Below are 18,314 nucleotides of genomic sequence, written 5' to 3'. Positions count from 1 at the left end.
TGGAATTTAAAGTTTTCCTGATAAAGCTAACTTTACTCCCCTCACGTCCGGCAAAATACCTCCAACTCCGAAAGCTGGCCTAATTTTGTTCAGTTGTTTGCACACTCCCTTTTTCTCTTCAACTCCATCTGATATATGTTTCCCAGGACCTAGTGGAGACTGCTGGCCGCGCAGGCTGGAAAATATAACTCCGAATTTCCTACAATCTCAGCTCCACTTTCTCCCGCGCTCCCGCCCCGGTCTGGAGCCCTGTTGTTGTCACGTGGACTCGGGGCGACGGGGCCGGGCCGGCCAATGGACGCGCGCCTGCGCCGCACACCCCGCCTCCCGACTCCGCCGCGCCGGGACTTTGCGCATTAACGCGGGGAGGAGGCGAAAAAGTTTCTTTGCGGGCGAGAGGGACTTGGGCGCGCCGACGCTGCTCGGACTGCAGCGCGGCCGCAGCTGGCCGTCTGCTCTGGCTTCCCTCTCGCTGCTCCGGGGCATGCAAGGGCCGAGCTGCTGGCGGTAGAAGAAAGGACTTTGTCGGGAGCGCGGGACAAGGGCGCGCGCACGCGGCTTCGAGCGCGGGCGGCCACTCTTCGGCTGCAAGTTCGTGCCGAGCCCCCAGCGCGCGCCGGCTGCGGAGCGCCGGGCAGGGTGAGAGGCCGTAGGAGCGCGATGGGCGCCCTCGAGAAGCTCCGCGCGCCGTCGGTGGCACTGGGACTGCTGCTGGGTGCAGTGCTGGGACGCCTGGGCCCGGCCGAGGGCAGCGGTCGGGGCAGCCCGGGGGCACTGGGGCAGTCTTCCGAGGTCGCCGCCGAGCGCCTGTGTCCCGCTCCTTGCCGGTGCCTCGGGGACCTCCTGGACTGCAGCCGCCAGCGGCTGGCGCGCCTTCCCGAGTCTCTTCCGCCCTGGATCGCTCGCCTGTAAGTATTCTTGAGGGCAGAGGGGGACCCGCCTGAGAATCGCGAGGGGCCGGTTCGCTGGGCGCGCGGTTGCCTTTTCTGGGGGAGCTGCTCCTGACCCAGGCCTCAAGCGGCGCTCGGTGGAGATGGAAAAGGAGCCATCGAGGCCTCCAGTTGCCCAGCCCTCGTGCCTAGCGGGCCGCGCGGTGGGCCCTGGGCTTGCCCCACCTGGCCGCAGGTGGGCGAGGGAAAGGAGCCACTGACAACTCCGAGGAGTAGAGTCAAGGTCCTGAGCCCCGAGGCTGCCAAGTGGATTCAAATGCGCGCCCCTGCGTGGGCGGGACAGCAGAGGTGGCAATCTGCGGGTTACTAGAGTTCGCGGTTCTCCCAGAGGGTACGATCCTGTGGCTCAACTACAGTTTCTAACTCTTTCAGGCCCCCTTGCCTGTTCCCAGCCAGTAACTGAATGAGCTCCTTTCATTTGAGAAGCTTCCTCACCAGAGTTCGGTCACTGTCCAAGCTATAGTAGACCTCGTCTTGTTCTCGCCCCTGTGCTTAATTTCGCTATAGGAAATTCCATAAAGCTTCAACCAAATTGTAACACATCCTGGTTCCGGTAAGAAGTTGATGAAACTAATCTGTAGATATGGAAAGAAAGGAACTAGAGTTTTCAGAACGAAGGGCGTGATTTCTGTAGCTTTGCAGCAAACAGTTTGAGAGAGAGGACTGGACGCTGTTACACAAGTTTTTGGATGGGAGCTGTGAAGTCTGAAAACCTGAAATCACTGCCAACTGCGTGGAAGAACAAGGAAGAAAATGTAGTTTAGTTGGAAGGGCTGATTCTTTACAAATGTCATCTCCTTATTCTCTCCCAGCACTAGTGTTGTTAAAATTGGCGGACTTGTGTAAAATGTAAGCAATTACAAGTTGTGTTTCTTTAGAAAAAAAAAAAAAAAGTTATCTTGTCTAAAAGAAATAATGTGCAGTCCATCCTTAACCCTCGGTTTTGGGCCTAGCAGAATTGCAATGGACATTCGACATTCTTAAAACAATTCTACTAGACTATCCTAACATCCTAATAGTAGTAAGAAGTTTGGTTCCATAGTTTAAGAAACTGTTTTTAAATCATTGTGCAAATCAGAATCTTTATTTGTGAGTTGTACGATGGTTAGCCATCAAAATCATATTCTTTGTGTTAATAAACCTTAGTTTATTAAAAAAGTGGAATTATAGAGTTTTAGATTTTCTAATCTCTTAACATGGGATGTCTTGTTTAATAGTTTTTTGGTTTTGTTTTTGTTTTATAATTGAAGAAGGAGATAAGGGCTTTAACCTGAAGCAGGAAGACTTTCAATTAGTTGTGGCTAATTCTGTTCAATTGCCTCTTGTGGAGGTCATGCTGCCTTATTCATGAAATGTGAATGGCTCTATTGACAACATATGGAACTGAACTGGAGGTGAACATGTATGAATAATAGAGAGATGAGAAAAAGAAAATGAATAGCTCTTCCTGGGGTGTGTTTAGAAATGCTTGAATGATTCACCAAAGTTAGCTTATATTAGTAGTTTTTCCTTGTCAAGTAACTTACTGGGTCATGCCAGTGTACAACATATATTTTGTGTGTGTATTTGGATGTCTTAAAAAAAACTATTAGTCTTGATTAGAAGTTGAGTTAAACCAAAAGGTTTTTGATACCTATTTAAACATTGTCTTAAAAGTAGCTGACCTAATTAAGGATTTTGTTTTGCAGATAATTTGGTGGCACACTAAAAACAAATTACAGTTTATTTGGTTAGCACAATCTTTAATTACATTTCCGCCAGCAGTAAATTGTCTCAATACAAGTCCACATTCCTTAAATATATGTGAAAATAAGTTCCACTTGTACAAATAAGCGCTAGGTCTGTAGTCAGAAGCCCCACTGTGATCACTCATTGGACAGCTCTGTCATTCTTGTACTTGTGTGACTTTTAACCAGCTTTGTAGTTGTCACCAAACCATGTGGTCTACATTCTTTATTGTAAATGTTTCTTTTGTTTGTGCCTAAAGCTCTAGAGATCTCCTCTCTCTGCCTTTGAAAGAGGCAGAAAAACACGTGGAATTGGGCTTTAATTCTCAGTTACTTGGTGTTTGGAACAAGAGGCATAAGATAGCTCTTTCTTAACTTTTACATAATTATATAAGTATTTAGGTAGACTGTTTTAGAGTTCAGAAGTAAACAGAAAAATACATGTTGTTTTTTCCCATATCTTAACTTTTTCTCGGGTAATTAAGATAGTAAACTTTTGCCTTAGGACTAATTTATGAAAGCACCATTCAAGGAGACTTTATCTTTTGTATCCTTTGTTGAATTTGCAAGTTTAAAAAAATTAATTTCTCTAAAATACGTGTGCATGTATTTTTTCACTTTATTTAGTTGTAACTTACTGCTTTAAGAATCTCACTTGTGAAAAATTAGTTGGAGCTGTAAAATAATATTGTAGTTCTTTCAAATAGTGACTTGTAATACTTTAATGAAAAGTGGCTTTTAAAACAGTAACTATTTGAAGCTTTGCTTAGAGCTGCCTTTAAAGGCAGACTTGAGTTTACATCTAGATTTTGTGCTAACAAAGTGTTCTGAACCTAAAAAGGAGTTGCTGGATGGAATATGTTAGCCAAAAGAGGGAAAAGTTGATCAATTGCCAATGAGAGCTTAATGTATTAAAATCTCACTGGAATTTCAGAATTATTTATCTTATCACGTAGAAATGTTTGCATGAGCTGGACTGAGGCGAAAGTCCGAAAGGTACTTTCTGCTGCTGTGACTTCTTTAGTGTTAGCCTGTTATAAATCGTCTGGTCGGTACCAGAATTGGGGCTGGGGTGGGGGTCATGGTCCTCATGGTTTTCACAGCTGTTTTTCTATATTTTCCAGACTAAAACTTGAACATAGCAGGCTGATTTATGAGTCACTTTGGATCAGTGTCTTAAAACAGCTACAGCCTGGCTTTTTGTTTTTCAGTTTTCCAGATTTCTGCTGAATTAGCAGCTCTGCAGGCCCCAGTGGGATTGATTAAGAAGCTGTGCTGGATTTGCATTTTAAAATTTGACTTGGAAGTCAGATTTCCAAATGCTAAAAGGAAGAAAATGATGGCTGGAACCAAATGTTATAAATCAATTATTTTCATATATATTTATTCGCTTGCTAATGTGCAGGAGGAAAGATATTTTTTTCTACTATGTAGAGTTTGATTTTCCAGCATTTGGCCAGCTGAGTTCTAGGTAAATAACACCTCCCCGCCTTACCACTTATCCCATTTATTAAACTCACTACAGAGTTTTTTGAAAAGGTTTCCTGGGGAAAATGTTCATACATGGAACTCTGAAAATGAAGAATCTTCTTTTCTTACTGAACGTTCTCATGGGTTTAAGAAAATATCGACATTGTACAACTTGTTTTTGTTTTTAATGTGGTCTAGCCATAGAAACAATATAGGGAAGATTTAGGAAAATGTGACATCCTTTAACTAGAAAGTAATCATTTTTGAAACATAAACTGTATTAAACCTAAATTTAGACACATTAAAAGTTTCATGGCTTAAGTATTTAGCAGTAAAAGTCACTTAAGAGGTGATTTTTTTTTTCTCCCACATAATGTGGTTTTAATAGTACACAAAACTCAGGAATGGAAGTGTGTTGCAATAACTAAAATATTTAAGGTTGCCAGCTCCCGCTTCTGGATCAGAAATGAGTGGTCTCCAGCATGTGCACACTTCTCGGAAGGCAGTTTCTCATTTTTAAAGTCTTTTGTTGGAGAACTTGTTCCATTACTGGTTGGGGGGGGGGGAGGAGTTAAACACCCTCTTTTCTCATAGGATTGCCTTAAAAAATAATCCTTAAAAGGAAGTGAAGTGTGGTTTTCGTTTTTTTTCTAATTAAAAAGAAAACCACCTGTAATAAATGTAAATGCCAGATCGGTTCCCCTTTTCCCTTTACACATTGAAACAATAGGGGATGCAGTTTTTCTGCTGGTTCAATGTTCTTTCGTTAAGTGGATCCAAATGAGACTTTCTGTTGATTCAGGCTACCTCCCAGGTGAAGGACTCTTTCTGCTGGTTGTTTTTGAAACCCTGTGGGAAATCTGTGACTGTCTGTGGTGCTAAAAGCACACAGGTTTTGTTTGAATCCTAACATGAGTTGTTGGGCTCACGGGTTCCTTGATGAACTCCAGACGGACGTGAGCTGGGCTGGGAGGGAAAGTGTCTGGCTCCAGCGTGGTGAGCATGCACCGCAGTGGTTGTAATTGCAGGATTTTTATAGTTTAAAGACTGTGCCAGATTTTTTTTTTTTTTTTCATGTTATAACTCTACCAGAACAAATCTACTCATGTCTGTTACTGTCTGGTAGGTCTTTAGGCAAACATGTTTCAAATAAAACCTTTGCAGATTTTTTTTTTTTTTTTTAGGTGAAATAGAGAAATCCAGGTTTAGTCTCAAAACAAACATGAAAAGACTAAAAGGATCCTTGATTTCTTATTGTTCACTTGGTAGACTGGACGAAGTTTTACTGTGTTTCTCTGGGTGTGATGTTTCTGCCTTTTGTTTTGGGTTCATGCTTTGCATCAGTACAGTTTGGTTCTCTAAAACGCTGGTTGGTTAAAAGTAAACACTGAAAGAATTCATTTGGTAAGGGTTGGTAAACCTCTTTGGAGGAGAGAGCTTTCAGCCATACAGTTTGTAAGTCTGGTTTTCAGTAGCTGTTCCAGCCTTTCACTTTCAATTCACCACACAACAGGCACACACTCAGTGTGTCAACACATAAAAGAATGTAAGTGAACATTTACTGGGCTTTCTTTAACATTGTGAAGTCTTAAATGCCAAGATGGCCTAGTCTAGGAGTATTGTATATGTAGGAGTTCTGTTTTACTTTTCTAAAAATAACGATGTCTTATGGAAATTGTTAGTAAGTCCGATGAAGTCTCTAAGAAGCAGATTTTTTTAATGATTGCGAAGAAATCTGATCGTGGGTTCCTATATAGCCTGCGTTGTACGTGGTTTATGTGGCTTAAATTATACATTATATTATCAGTTACTGAGATGTGGGGAATTCAGGAAAGTAGAGTTGTTGTTTTCGACTCTCTTGACACACATACACACAATGATACCTTCAGTAATTTGGTATCTAAACCCAGAGAAACAAATAGGTGTGAAAAGTAATTTCTATTTTGTTTGCCTCTAATAAGAGCACTGATGCTTAATTTTATGATAATAGTAAAAAAGGTTTCTTTAGAGGTTTGAGTTTCAACAGCCTGCCTAATGAGCCACTTTTCATAGGCCATGACTTCATCATATCATGTTGGAGGTGCGGAGATGGTGGGGAGGGGGAGGGTGAAGCAAAACAACCAGTTCACAAAAGACCTGTTCACCCTTTGCCAAAAAAACATCTCCTAAAACTCTGTGGGCTTGAAGGACTTGAGCCTACCAGCCTCCTAAACTAATTTTGTCCTCAGAATTTGTATTTGTGAGTTTTGCAATGTGGTTGTCATCTAGTTTGGGGATAGGATGAATCAGATCTTTCTTACATTGTCACTAGTGTCGATAGAGGTATTCCATAAATCCATTCTATCTTGTACATCATTAAACACCACTAGTGATTTTTGGAAACCACTTACAACTTGACTTTTTTTTTTTTTTCTTGTAGGGACTTGAGTCACAACAGATTGTCTTTCATCAAGGCAAATTCCACAAGCCACCTTCAAAACCTTCGAGAAGTGTGAGTCTTCCTTTCTATTTGAGATTTGAATGAAATATGCTATTTAACCATAAAGAACGTTTGGATTGCAATTAATTAAAGATTTTTTAACTTGGGAGGTATTTTTAAATAATTTTATGAAGTTTTCACCTCTGTGATTTACAGATAATCTAATCAGCTTTTCTTTTTTTTCTGTTTTTTTGTTTTGTTTGGGCACTTAAAGGAAACTGAACAACAATGAATTGGAGACCATTCCGAATCTAGGACCAGTCTCAGCCAATATTACACTTCTGTCCTTGTAAGTGAATGTTAATAGGATTTTGCATGTATGTTTGCAAGGACCGTAGGTAGCAGTTCCACAGTTCATATGGGCTGGAGGAAAGGTCTTATGAACAAAGTATGAATACTTCCTTCTGTAGATAATGGAGAAGGTTTTTTAAAAAATTGGTTGGCTTGTTTTCCAGTCTTTTTTTTTTTCCTAAATTTTAAGTACCATTTTCACAACACACTTTCCTTGTTGCTGTCACTGCTGAACTGGTATCCCAGATTCAGAGAAGCTGCCTTTACCTCATAGAGACATGGGTTTGATTATGTCCTGCAGACTAGGACTAATTCTGGTCATTACTCAGTGGCCGGCATGGGATCTGTGGATTAGGTATTACACAGTTGCTACTGGAGGGTGATCGGAATTGTTTTGTGAGAGGAAGTGGGAGTTGGTAATAAGGCACTGGAGTATTTTCTTTAAAGTGTGGTACCTGTAGTAGAAATCGAGATTCAGAAACATCAACTCAAAATATCAACTTTATACAGTTAAAATTAAGTATGTGATTTAAATTATAAATACCATTGCATGTTGTTTTGCAAAGATGAGTTTTCACATTAAAATTGTGCTAAATTTTCTGTATTTTTAAGACCTAACATGTTTATAGTCACACATTGGAGATGTTTTAGAATAATTTTGACTTTTGGCACTTAAGGGCAGCATTTAGAATGTGCAGTATTTATTTCTAAACTTTAAGTAGCTTGCCACCTTAATCTTGAATAATTTAAAAATATACCTAAGCCACCGAGGTTAAAATATTTTCCTTCCTTAAACCAGTTAATAGCCCACCATTGTTGGTTGCTTCTGAGAAAGGTGTCGCGAGGGTTAAAATTATACAGTAAATTTCAGGAAAGCTGTTCAATTAATTAAAGTGATCACTACCCAATTGCTTACATCTGGTGATTTATAGAGGTTGGTTTTTACTGAGGGCCCAGGTCACCTAAGTCACGGGTGCAGCCGCTGTGTCTGCTTCCCTCTGTTTGAATAAGAACTAAGTGACATTTGATACTGATGTGGTTTTTCCAAAGATCAGAAACAGAAAGGAATGAAAAAAAAAAAAAAAAAGGAGTCAGTATTTGACAAATAAACACAAATTTCAAAAACATTTTTATGCTAGCATTAATACCTGTTTTCTTTGTCTTTCGCATTTGCTTAAGAATTTAGAGTCCAAATGGAATACTGGTTTTAGTATCTTAAACAGCTATAGCTGTTCTCATTTGACCAATGGGGTCTTTCTAACTCCCAGGAAATGCTGCTTCCCCCTGCTGTTCTTACTCTGTGTCTTGGCAGATTCTGTCAGCATGTTCAAGAGAGTCTTGAGTTGAGAGTCATTGCATGCTTCATGGCTGAGAGGGTCCACAGTGGAGTTTTGGATTTTGGGGTGGGGTGGAGAAAACAGTCTTCCCTTTGCCTTGGTGTAGAGTTGAAATCCCAAGAACCTGTAAGGAAATCAGAAACTTCTATTGGGAATAAATAACCAGTGATTTTATACTTCCAAGCTTTCATTTATAATTAGAAAACCGAAATGCAGTCTGGAAAGATGGAAACCTTGCAAAATTTGAACTGTTTTCCCTATTTTCATTTGTTTTATTTTAGTGAGTGCTGAGTAATCTTTACTGACCTTGAATAATCTCACTTTTCTTTCTCCTTAATTTGTTGCATTGCATCTGACCAGGGATTATTTTGTTCATTTTATGTAATGGTAAATACTAATTACCGAGATTATATAGTATCTGCAGAGGGTTATTTATGTGATGAGACTGCTAATTCAATGTGGGTTGTGAAAAATTGTCTTCATACCTATGAAATAGTTGAAAATGTATTTCTCTGGCTCTTCTACAATGGTTTTCTCCTGTAGGTGTCTTTGGGTGTTGCATTGTTCCTAAAGCACCATTAATTTCTGTCTTGTGTTACATAGGGTAGAGCATTTTCTTTTATATAGAAACACATGAACATCAGAGCTAAAAATTGGTACTGAAATTTCAAAAGAAATAGTTCAACTATATACCATGGCTTAGATTAGAAAATTTCCATGGCACCATGGTTAAATACCATGTCATTCCAAGCAGCTCACAGAGCTGTTTGACTTTTATTTGATCAAGGGTTTTGTTTTGTTTTGTTTTGTTTTTTAACATTTTGTGGAGAGAAGCAGATTTTGGGGGTCATTTGCACAAGTTAAATCCTTTGAAAATATGTTAAAGGAAAGGAGAAATCAGTTGGAATCTTGAGCAGAAGATTTAATGTTGGTGCTCCATGCTATTGCTTCTATGAGCAGTGGGGGGACCCTTCCCAGCTGGATGCAGGGATGTTTACCTGGTGAGAACTGTCCTCCTTGCTCATCTTTAGCAGTAAATGGCACCCCATGTCCAGAGATGAACATCTGATCATATTCAGACCACTTCTGATAATGTCAGTGAAGCCTAGAGAAGTACCAGGGTCTTGGGGTGCCAGGTGGATGAGCATTAAACTCCCCCATTAACAGAGCTCATCTCTCCCCTTTTTGGGGATCTGTGAGAATGCAAAAGACCTAAATAGATTTGCTTTCCTTTGAATCCCACCTAGCATGATCTCAGAATTCAAGCCCCTGCTAAGGGCAGGACATGGTTTGTGGGTTTTATTTTGCTTTGTTGTTCCTTTTTTCCTCTGTCTTGTAGCCTTGCCAGCCAGGGTGCTATATTTTAAGGGAAGAAATGCATAAAGTTTGGAATGAACATATAGTAAAACTATTACCCTGGCATAAGTAAGTTGATTTTTCCGGACATGGTAGTTTCTGCGTCCTGTGAAGCAGCATGAGCCACTCAAGCATGGGACATTTTTGAAAACTGTGACTTGAGTTAGGACAGGTTTGAATCCATGAGCCCTATAACATTATTGTTGAACAACAGAGTTCTCATTGGTCATTAAATAAAACCGGTTAGGTCTTAGTCTGGACACTGATGGTTTCTATATAGCCCCCAACATGTAAGTACTTATCTATATGTTAGAATTGAAAAGCTTTAGGTCCCTGAATGTCAAAGGAGTACCCCGATTACTTGTCAAAAGATGTAGATTTCCTGACCCTATCCCTAGAGATTCTGAATTAATGAGATGGGGTGGGGCCCAGGAATGTCCATTTTAACACATCTACTTTACCACATCCGATTAGATATTGCATAAATATTTCTGGAGCTACTGATAAACCCCAGTTTGTTATAATCAAATAAGCCTTTTCTCATTATTTCTCATCTCAAAGGTAGAGCATCTCTCCCATATCCACCATGGTCTTCATATTCTCTAATTTTTCTGAAAATGGCAATGTCATCCTTCCAGAGTGATTATTGTAACTATTGATCACTTTGCTGATAGGACCACAAAATGTGAGTTCTACCGATGGACAGCCAATGAAGAGATTTAAAAACAGAGGAAGGTGATCAGTTTTGCTATTTGACAGTGTCACTCTGGCTTTAGTGTGGAAGATGTCCTAGTGGTGGCTGAGGGTGGTATGGAAAGGGCAGATCCCCGTGGGGTCGGAGGGAGGAACCACCGCAGGTCTGAGAGTGATGACAGCATTGTGTCACTGCAGCAGAACAGCCGGTAAAGCAAAGCTCAAGTTGGATGGAATTATTTGCCGCCTCTTCCCTTTGCTAGGTTTGAGATCTTAGTCAAGTTACTATTTATGTTTCCTTATCTCCAAAATGAGAATTATAACAATGCCCACCTTATAGGGTTGTTGTGAGGATTTGGAAAAATAATGCCGATAAAACCATTGGACAGATGCTGAGTGCTCAGTGACTATGAGCTGTGATCATGATGATGACAGTCATGCACTTGAGTGAAATTCACTGAATAAATGAGCGGGGCATTTTAAGGGCTGGGGACACAGCAGTGAACACACCAGACAACTTGCTCCTGTGAAGTTTCTATTCTAGTGAGGAGTAAAAGAACAATGAGTAACAATTCTTTTTTAAAAAAAAGATCACTTCAGTTCCTTGGTACATGCTGTCAAGGAAAAGGGAGGAGGACCAGAAGAGCCCTTTAATGGGGCTGGGAAAGGCTTCTGAGTATTTACCAAATCCTTCTATGTGCTTGGGTACTGGTCTAAGGTGAAGGTTCAGCAGTGAACAGACAGATGAAATCCCTGCCCTCACAGAGCTGCCTTCTCATGGAAGGAGAAGGACAAAAAGTCAAGTAAAAGATGTGGTCAGAAGGTGGTGATTGGTAGGGAGGAAAAAGCAGCGAGGAGGCAGAGGAGTGTGTGTGGCAGAATAGGGGTTGACAGTTTTAAAGGGGGATGCAGGGAGGGGCTTGCCAGGAAGGTGACACTTGAATCGGGGAAGGGGGAGGTAAGTGTTGTGTGCAGCCATCTCCTTAAGCCTCCCCTACCCTCTCCAGGTCCATCTTGCCTCTTATATCCAACTCTTACATGGCAATGAACGAGTTTATTTCTGTTTTTCTCCCATGCTATATACTTTGGGGCTTGTGGCTGACTCTCATTTTCCCCAGCACTAAGTGCAGGTGTATGGTGTATAGTGGTGCTAGGTATAACAATTAAGGAATATTTATGGAAAGCCACATGCACTTAACATTATCCAGGCAGGTGTATTCGTCTATGCTACTGGCTAAAAATTTACAGTGGAAACAAAGCATACCTATGTTTTACTTAACTTCTGTTCAGCTCTGCATGCATGGTAAATAATAGTAATCAATTGTAACAACAGCAACAATAATAAGTAAAAGAAAGAAGTGGTTTAAGTAGGGAAGGGATTCGGCTCACCACTCTCACCAGTGAACACGTGCCCTATAGTGCGTTTGAGATGGAAGTGTGTGGGAAATAAAAGGCCCCTTTTGTATTTGCCTTTTTCAGTTTCAGTATCTCAATACACCAGGGATGACTTTTGTCTTCAGAGATTCAGATTTTTCATAGACCCTGTGTCCAGCACACATGTGAACTACTTTATTGGGTCCTAAACTAAAAATTCAAAACGAAAAATAATAACAAAATAAAAAATCGATCTGTTCCAATACTGAAGAAAAAACTGGCCCTCTAGGACTCAGAGAGGGAGAGGGAAGGAGAATAGGCTCCCATAAGAACACTTTGCTGGTGTTATAAGGGATCTTCCAGGGTGTGTTAGTGATAGATGTTTTCCCTCATGCATTTCAGGGTAGAACTCAGGTCTCACTGAACTATCAGTCCCCTAAGATGCCCAGGCCAGAATTTGGCCCAGAGGAGGTTCTCCTTCAATATCTGAGTGGACGAGAGGAAGGCCCAAGCTGGAAGCGGGGCACACGTGTTGTTATCTTGTCTCTCACTAGTGTCTTGTCTGACCTCAGGCAGACTTAATTACCTCTGCTTTATCTGTAAGAGCAGTGGGAGATGTCTGCACCTCTATCTCAGGTAGTTCCAGTACAGAATCGAATGGCTTAAAGCACAGGTGAGGACTCTGAAAAGTGTGAGCCACAACAGTTGGATCTGAGAAGGACAGCAGGAGTTAGAAACCTTATCCTGGCAGAAGCCGGTGAGGGAGAAAGAAAGAACTTTGCATCTGGACTGGGTTATCTGGAAAACTTTTGCTCTCTTCAAGTAGTTCAAAGAGCTGGTAAACACTCAGTTATAATAATAATGGAGCAACATTTCTAGCCCAAGGGCTTGTGCGTCTATAAGGAAGATTTTGAGCTGTTCTGGGTGCCCAGCAACACCACCTACTATGTGTTAAGTACTGGGGAACAAAGGAAAAGAGAACTTGGCCTCTGCCCTCAGGAGGCTTTGAATAATGAACAAAGGGAAGATCGACAATACAGACATGCTCCCCATAGGACAATGCCCTGGATGATGGGGAGATGCCCAGCTGGGCCAGTGCAGAAGAGCGCTGCAGCTTCCGTATTTGCGGAGGGCAAGGGTGTGTGAGGTCTAGAGAAGGAAAAGACACGCAATGCATTGGTTAGCAATGCACTTAGCTGTTTTAAAGGTTTGGGGGACCGAGTGACGTATTTCCTAGGCAGAGGAATGAAATGACTACATTTCACTGATGCACAGAATCATCTTCTCTCCTTGTTTTCAGGTAGTCATTAAACCATGTTCATTTTCAAAATCAAAGGCCATGAAGATAAATAATGTGCTTTTTTAAAAAAATCATAAACAGTTATGACTTGCCAATTACCTGCTATCCAGCCATCCTTAAAACTATCCCAACTCTGAGCCTTGCTCTATGTTAGGGCCATCCATATCTTTCTTTGTCCCCACAAAAGGAAACTGACCATAGGGCAGGTGTCATATCATACTTGTATGTATGATATATGTGTGATGTATGTATTATATATGTATGTATGATGTATGTATGAATGAAAAGGGTGGGTGGGGTTGGGCGAGTGATCAGAAATCAGATCTGCAGTATTCTCTTATTGATGTATTGACCCGAGCACCATATTAGGTGGAAACTTCATCCATAAGCATGCATTTTTCATTGAACATTTCAAAAATCAGCCTAATTAAAAAACCGGGAGACAGTGATTTGAGAGACTATTGCTTGGTTGTATCGTACCGAGTTTATTTAAATAATTCATCAGACTTACTTTGATTTTTTAAAAACATATTGATATTTTAATAGTTCACAGCTCAGAGACACAGCTTCATACAGGGAAGGCAAAGTCATACAGGGAAGGCAAAGTGCTATGATTTCAAGTGATGATGTAGATAAGTAATTTTGTAACTATGTGGTAAAGTTCAAATAGTTGTTTATTTGTTTTTAAACCAAACCTATGTAAGTCAGCTTTTGAAAGGAGGTTGCCATTGCATCATATTAATTAGGGAAGTGGGGAGAAGCTTTGGTCAGCATTAGAATTTAAGTTTCTGGGGAATCAGGGAGCTTTGTTCTGATTAAGATGGTAAATCCCATCTTCAGCCATTTGTGGGTATAGATGAGCCCATCGAATTTGAGCCCCTTAACTGAAAAGTTCATCCCCCAAATGTATGCCCCACTGATAAGGACACTGATGTGTCTTTGTATTTAAAGGACATTGCATCAGAGGGCTGTAGCCTTCACCAGGATAAACAAACCAGACGTTATGGTGTTTAATGGGAATTAGCTCATAAAGCTCAAGTCCTGCAAAATAAATACATAAGCATCATAATACGATGTTATATTCTTTTATTGGATTTTAAAGTGTTGGTACATGATTTGCACGTAAGAGTTTACTGTACACAGAGATGTATTCTCTACCCTCTGTTTATCTGCACAATTAATCATAAACCAGTCCCCACAATACAAGTTTGCTGGGTGTTCGAACTCTCAATCTAGATTTGAAACATAAATTTGTAATCCTGCTGTGGTGCTTTCAACCCTTGAGGAATTTCCCATAGCTCTTAGGTCAAGAGTAGAATCCATCCCAAGACCTCCAATGGTCTGGATGATCTGAGTCCTCTTTTCCAGTGGGTTTCCTCTCCACTGGAAAGGAGTGTGCTAGCAGTGTGCTAGCTTGTTCTGTGTCAGGCCCCGTTACAGCTTTCCTCTCGGCCTACAGTACTCACTCTTGCCCAGCACTGTTTTCCTATCACCCTCCCTTAGAGTCCACATTATTATCATACACATGGTGGCATTTGTATCAGTTGTGTATCTGAGATTCTTTCATGTCCCTTTCCCCCACCAGAATGAAATTTCCTAAAAGCTGAGAGCGTGTGTGTTTTCATCCCTGTGTGTTTTCATAACCCTAGCATGTAGCTCCATGTCTGGCACCTGGGAGGTATGCATGGTTATTGAATGAATGACTCAATGAAGAGCCCAGACCCAGTTAATATTATATATAGTTAATTGTAGAAAAAACTATTCAGTTAACCTTTCTGTGTGTGCCCCTCCATATACACTTAAAAATCATTTTCAGGACTAAAACTTGCTTTTTCCAAGGTAACAACATTCTTAGATTTGACGTCATGAACCAGTGGACGACTTTGTTCAGTGGCTGTTCTGGGAGCCCATAAAATGGTTTTGAACTTGACCTTCCAGCATAGCTTGCCAGAAATTCTCCTGTACGACCAGCATCTATCCTGAACCTGCACCATTTTCTCATCTCTCCCTTCAGTGTCATGCTAGCCATTTTGACTGCTGCTTTGAAGTATCAGGTGCAGCTTCTGCCAGAGACGTTTCTGTGCTGAGCCAAACTTGTGCTGCCAAGACAGACAAAACAGTAACGTTACAGCCAGTTGCTTTTTCATGATAGGGGTGGCAGGAGTCAACATGTCTCTCTCCCAGCCTAGTTCCTTTGCCTCCTTCTCGTCCTCATTTTAGTATCTCTGCCATCTTCCACAGATGAGAGGCTTGGGGCTCTAGTTGGGTAGAGAGACCAAAACAATGAAACAGGCTGCTAACCAGTACCTCCACTTTTTTCCTTGGCTGAAAGTCACTTAAGTGCTAAATTCAAAACATGAAAGGAAAGGCAATTATAAGTATAAGCACTTCCTTTCTAAAATCACTTGCCTGACAGTCTCCCTTCCTCCCTGTGAGCTTTAGCTGGCAGATAGAGCAGTCTCTAGAACGAGGATGAAGGCAAAATGAAATATCGAGGTAATATTCATACTGCAAGTACCCTACAGCACAGGATGAACATGGTGTGCATTCTTGGACTGTCAGTTTTACTGTGCATGAGCAATTTTAAAACAAACATTGGAATAGAATCAAAATGAGCATTCATTTTTTAGGGAAAAAAAAATAAGATGCTTTTTGAAGTTAATCACTAATTGCCGTGTAATCCTGCACAAGATACTGGCCTAGGAATAGAGGCAGTGCTTTTTAAAGATGAATGGATGTTTACAAAATCAGGAAATGTAGTCAGTTGTATAAATCCCTCTTTCTCTTGTTCTTCTCCTCCTGTCTTTTTTGGTTTCACTTTCTCACCATCATCCTCATTTATGTGTCTACTAAAGGACGAGAGGAATTAGCAATGGTTTAGTAGATTGTATAACTGATCAAAACCACTTTTTTTGTTGGTTCTGTGTATCTGCTTGCAATCCTGGTAACTTAGAATGGGAAGAGACATCTCTCCCGATGGAGAGATTTCTGGAAAGAAGACTTTTCCAGCCTCCCTTTGAGCCTTTTCAGGGACAAAAGCTTACTTCTTGGTGACACACTGTTCCATTGTGAATAGTCCTAATAACCGGGACTTTTTGTTAAGCTGTACTCTTCCCTTACCTTAACCTATTGTGTCAGTTCTGTGTGTTGGAAAGAATAACTTTGTTATATTTTCTGCAATTTAATACCTATAAGTCTTAAAATTCAAGGTTTTCTTAAAGTCTTCTCTTTTTCCTGGCTCAAATCCCAATTACCCTTTCCTGTGTGATAGACATCTAGACCAGAGCTTTGCAGTGTCACTTTCAGCAGTGATGGAGATGTTCTATATCTGTGCTGTTTGCTGTGGTAGTTACTAGACACATGGATATTGAACACTTGAAATGGGGCTAGTGTACTGAAGAATTCCATTTTTAATTTTATTTCATTTAAATTTAAGTAGCTACACATGCACAATACAGGTCTAGACTCTTAAAGTCCTCCCATATACACTTCATCTGGCATGACAGTGTAAATATGGCACCCAAACAAGATAAGCTAAGCTAAATAAGTCTGTCAGAGAAAGACAAATACCATATGATTTCACTCATATGGGGAATTTAAGAGACAAAAACAGATGAATGGGGGCAAGAGAAGGAAAAATAAAATTAGATAAAATACAGAGAGGCAAACCATAAAGGACTCTCAGTGATAAAGAATAAACTGAGGGTTGATGGACAGGAGGAGGTGGAGGGATGGGGTAACTGGGTGATGGGCATTAAGGAGGGCAGTTGATGCAATGAGGAGTGGGTGTTACTTGCATCTGATGCGTCCCTGAATTCTGCCCCTGAAACTAATAATACACTATCTGTTAACTACATTGAATTTAAAGTAAAAAAAATATATATGGATATAAATGAAGCTTCAAATTATGTTAGCCTTTAAGGACCATGTTGTATTATTGGCTCCTATCCAGCTGTGGTCAGCCAAGCTCCCCAGTCTACTGTCATTTCATAGGAATTGCTTTCACATAGGCCTTTTTAAAATGATTGATTAAAAATTCAAAACACTGCCTTATCCCAGCTTATTTCTCTGCTTGCTTCTAGACCATCATTTGAGTACGTTGAAAGGTTTGGGATGCTGATTCATCTAATAGATGCACTATACGTGTAGTTCTGTGACATTTGTACTTGATTATTCCCACCACTGTCCTTGCTTCGGACAGATGTTGACCCCACAAGGGCCACAGTCTGACCCAGTCACAGCCACTAGCAGCTTCCTTTTTTTTTTTTAAATTTTAATTTCAGCATAGTTAATAGTTTTCTATTACTTTCAGGTGTACAGTTTAGTGATTCGGCAGTTCCATATTACCCAGTGCACATCAAGATAAGTGTACTTTTTATCTCCATCATCTATTTACCCATCCCCCACCCATCACCCCTCTCGTAGGCATCAGTTTGTTCTCTGTAGTTAAGAGTCTGTTTCTTGGTTTGTCTCTCTCTTTTTCCTTTGCTCATTTGTTTTGTTTCTTAAATTCCACATATGAGTTAAGTTACGGTATTTGTCCTGCTCTGACTCATTTCCCGTAGCATTTTATACTCTAGCTCCATCCGTGTCATTGCAAATGGCAAAATTTCTTTTTTATGCCTGAGTAATATTCCACTGAGTGTATGTATGTCTGTGTGTGTATATCATCTCTTTATCCATCTCTCGATGGACACTTGGGCTGCTTCCATAATTGGCTATTGTAAATAATACTGCAATAAATATAGGGGTACATGTATCCCTTTGAATTAGCATTTTCATATTCTTTGGATAAATATCCAGTAGTATAATTACTGGATTGTAGGGTAGCTCCATTTTTAACTTTTTGAGGCACCACCACACTGTTTTCCACAGTGGCTGCACCAGTGTGCATTCCCAATATTGCACAAGGTTTCCTTTTTTTCTACATCCTTACCAACACTTGTTTCTTTGTTTCTGAATTTTAACTATTCTCACAGGTGTGAGATGCTGTCTCATTGTAGTTTTGATTCACATTTCCCTGATGATGAGTGATGTTGAGCATCTTTTCATTTGCCTGTTAGCCATCTGGATGTCGTCTTTTGAGAAATGCCTGTTCATGTCTTCTGCCCATTTTTTAATTGGATCTTTTGGTTTTTGGATGTTGAATTATCTATGTTATTAATATATCTTGGATACTAACCCTTTATCAGATAATGTTGTTTGCAAATACCTTTTCCCATTCAGTAGATTGTCTTTTAGTTGTGTTGATTTTTTCTCCCCTGTACAGACGCCTTTTATTTTGATGTATTTCCAATAGCTTATGTTTGTTGCTGCTTCCATTGTCTCAGGAGACAT

General features: G+C 40.5%; 1 protein-coding gene across 1 annotated transcript in view; it reads left to right on the top strand.

The window, feature by feature from the left end:
* Positions 1-313: 313 nt before the first annotated feature.
* LRIG3 (leucine rich repeats and immunoglobulin like domains 3) overlaps positions 314-18,314 on the top strand; it is a 48,263-nt gene continuing 30,262 nt past the window's right edge. The window contains exons 1-3 of the mRNA XM_082742007.1: positions 314-908; positions 6,567-6,638; positions 6,841-6,915. Of these exons, the coding sequence (XP_082598133.1) occupies positions 661-908; positions 6,567-6,638; positions 6,841-6,915 (395 nt within the window). The 5' untranslated portion in view covers positions 314-660. The remainder of the gene's footprint in view (positions 909-6,566; positions 6,639-6,840; positions 6,916-18,314) is intronic.

The sequence above is a fragment of the Mustela nivalis genome (genome assembly GCF_964662115.1).
Source record: "Mustela nivalis genome assembly, chromosome: 7".
In the NCBI taxonomy this organism is placed as follows: Eukaryota; Metazoa; Chordata; class Mammalia; order Carnivora; family Mustelidae; genus Mustela; species Mustela nivalis.
Note: the sequence above shows the minus strand (reverse complement) of the source record. Positions and strands in the feature narration are given on the sequence as shown.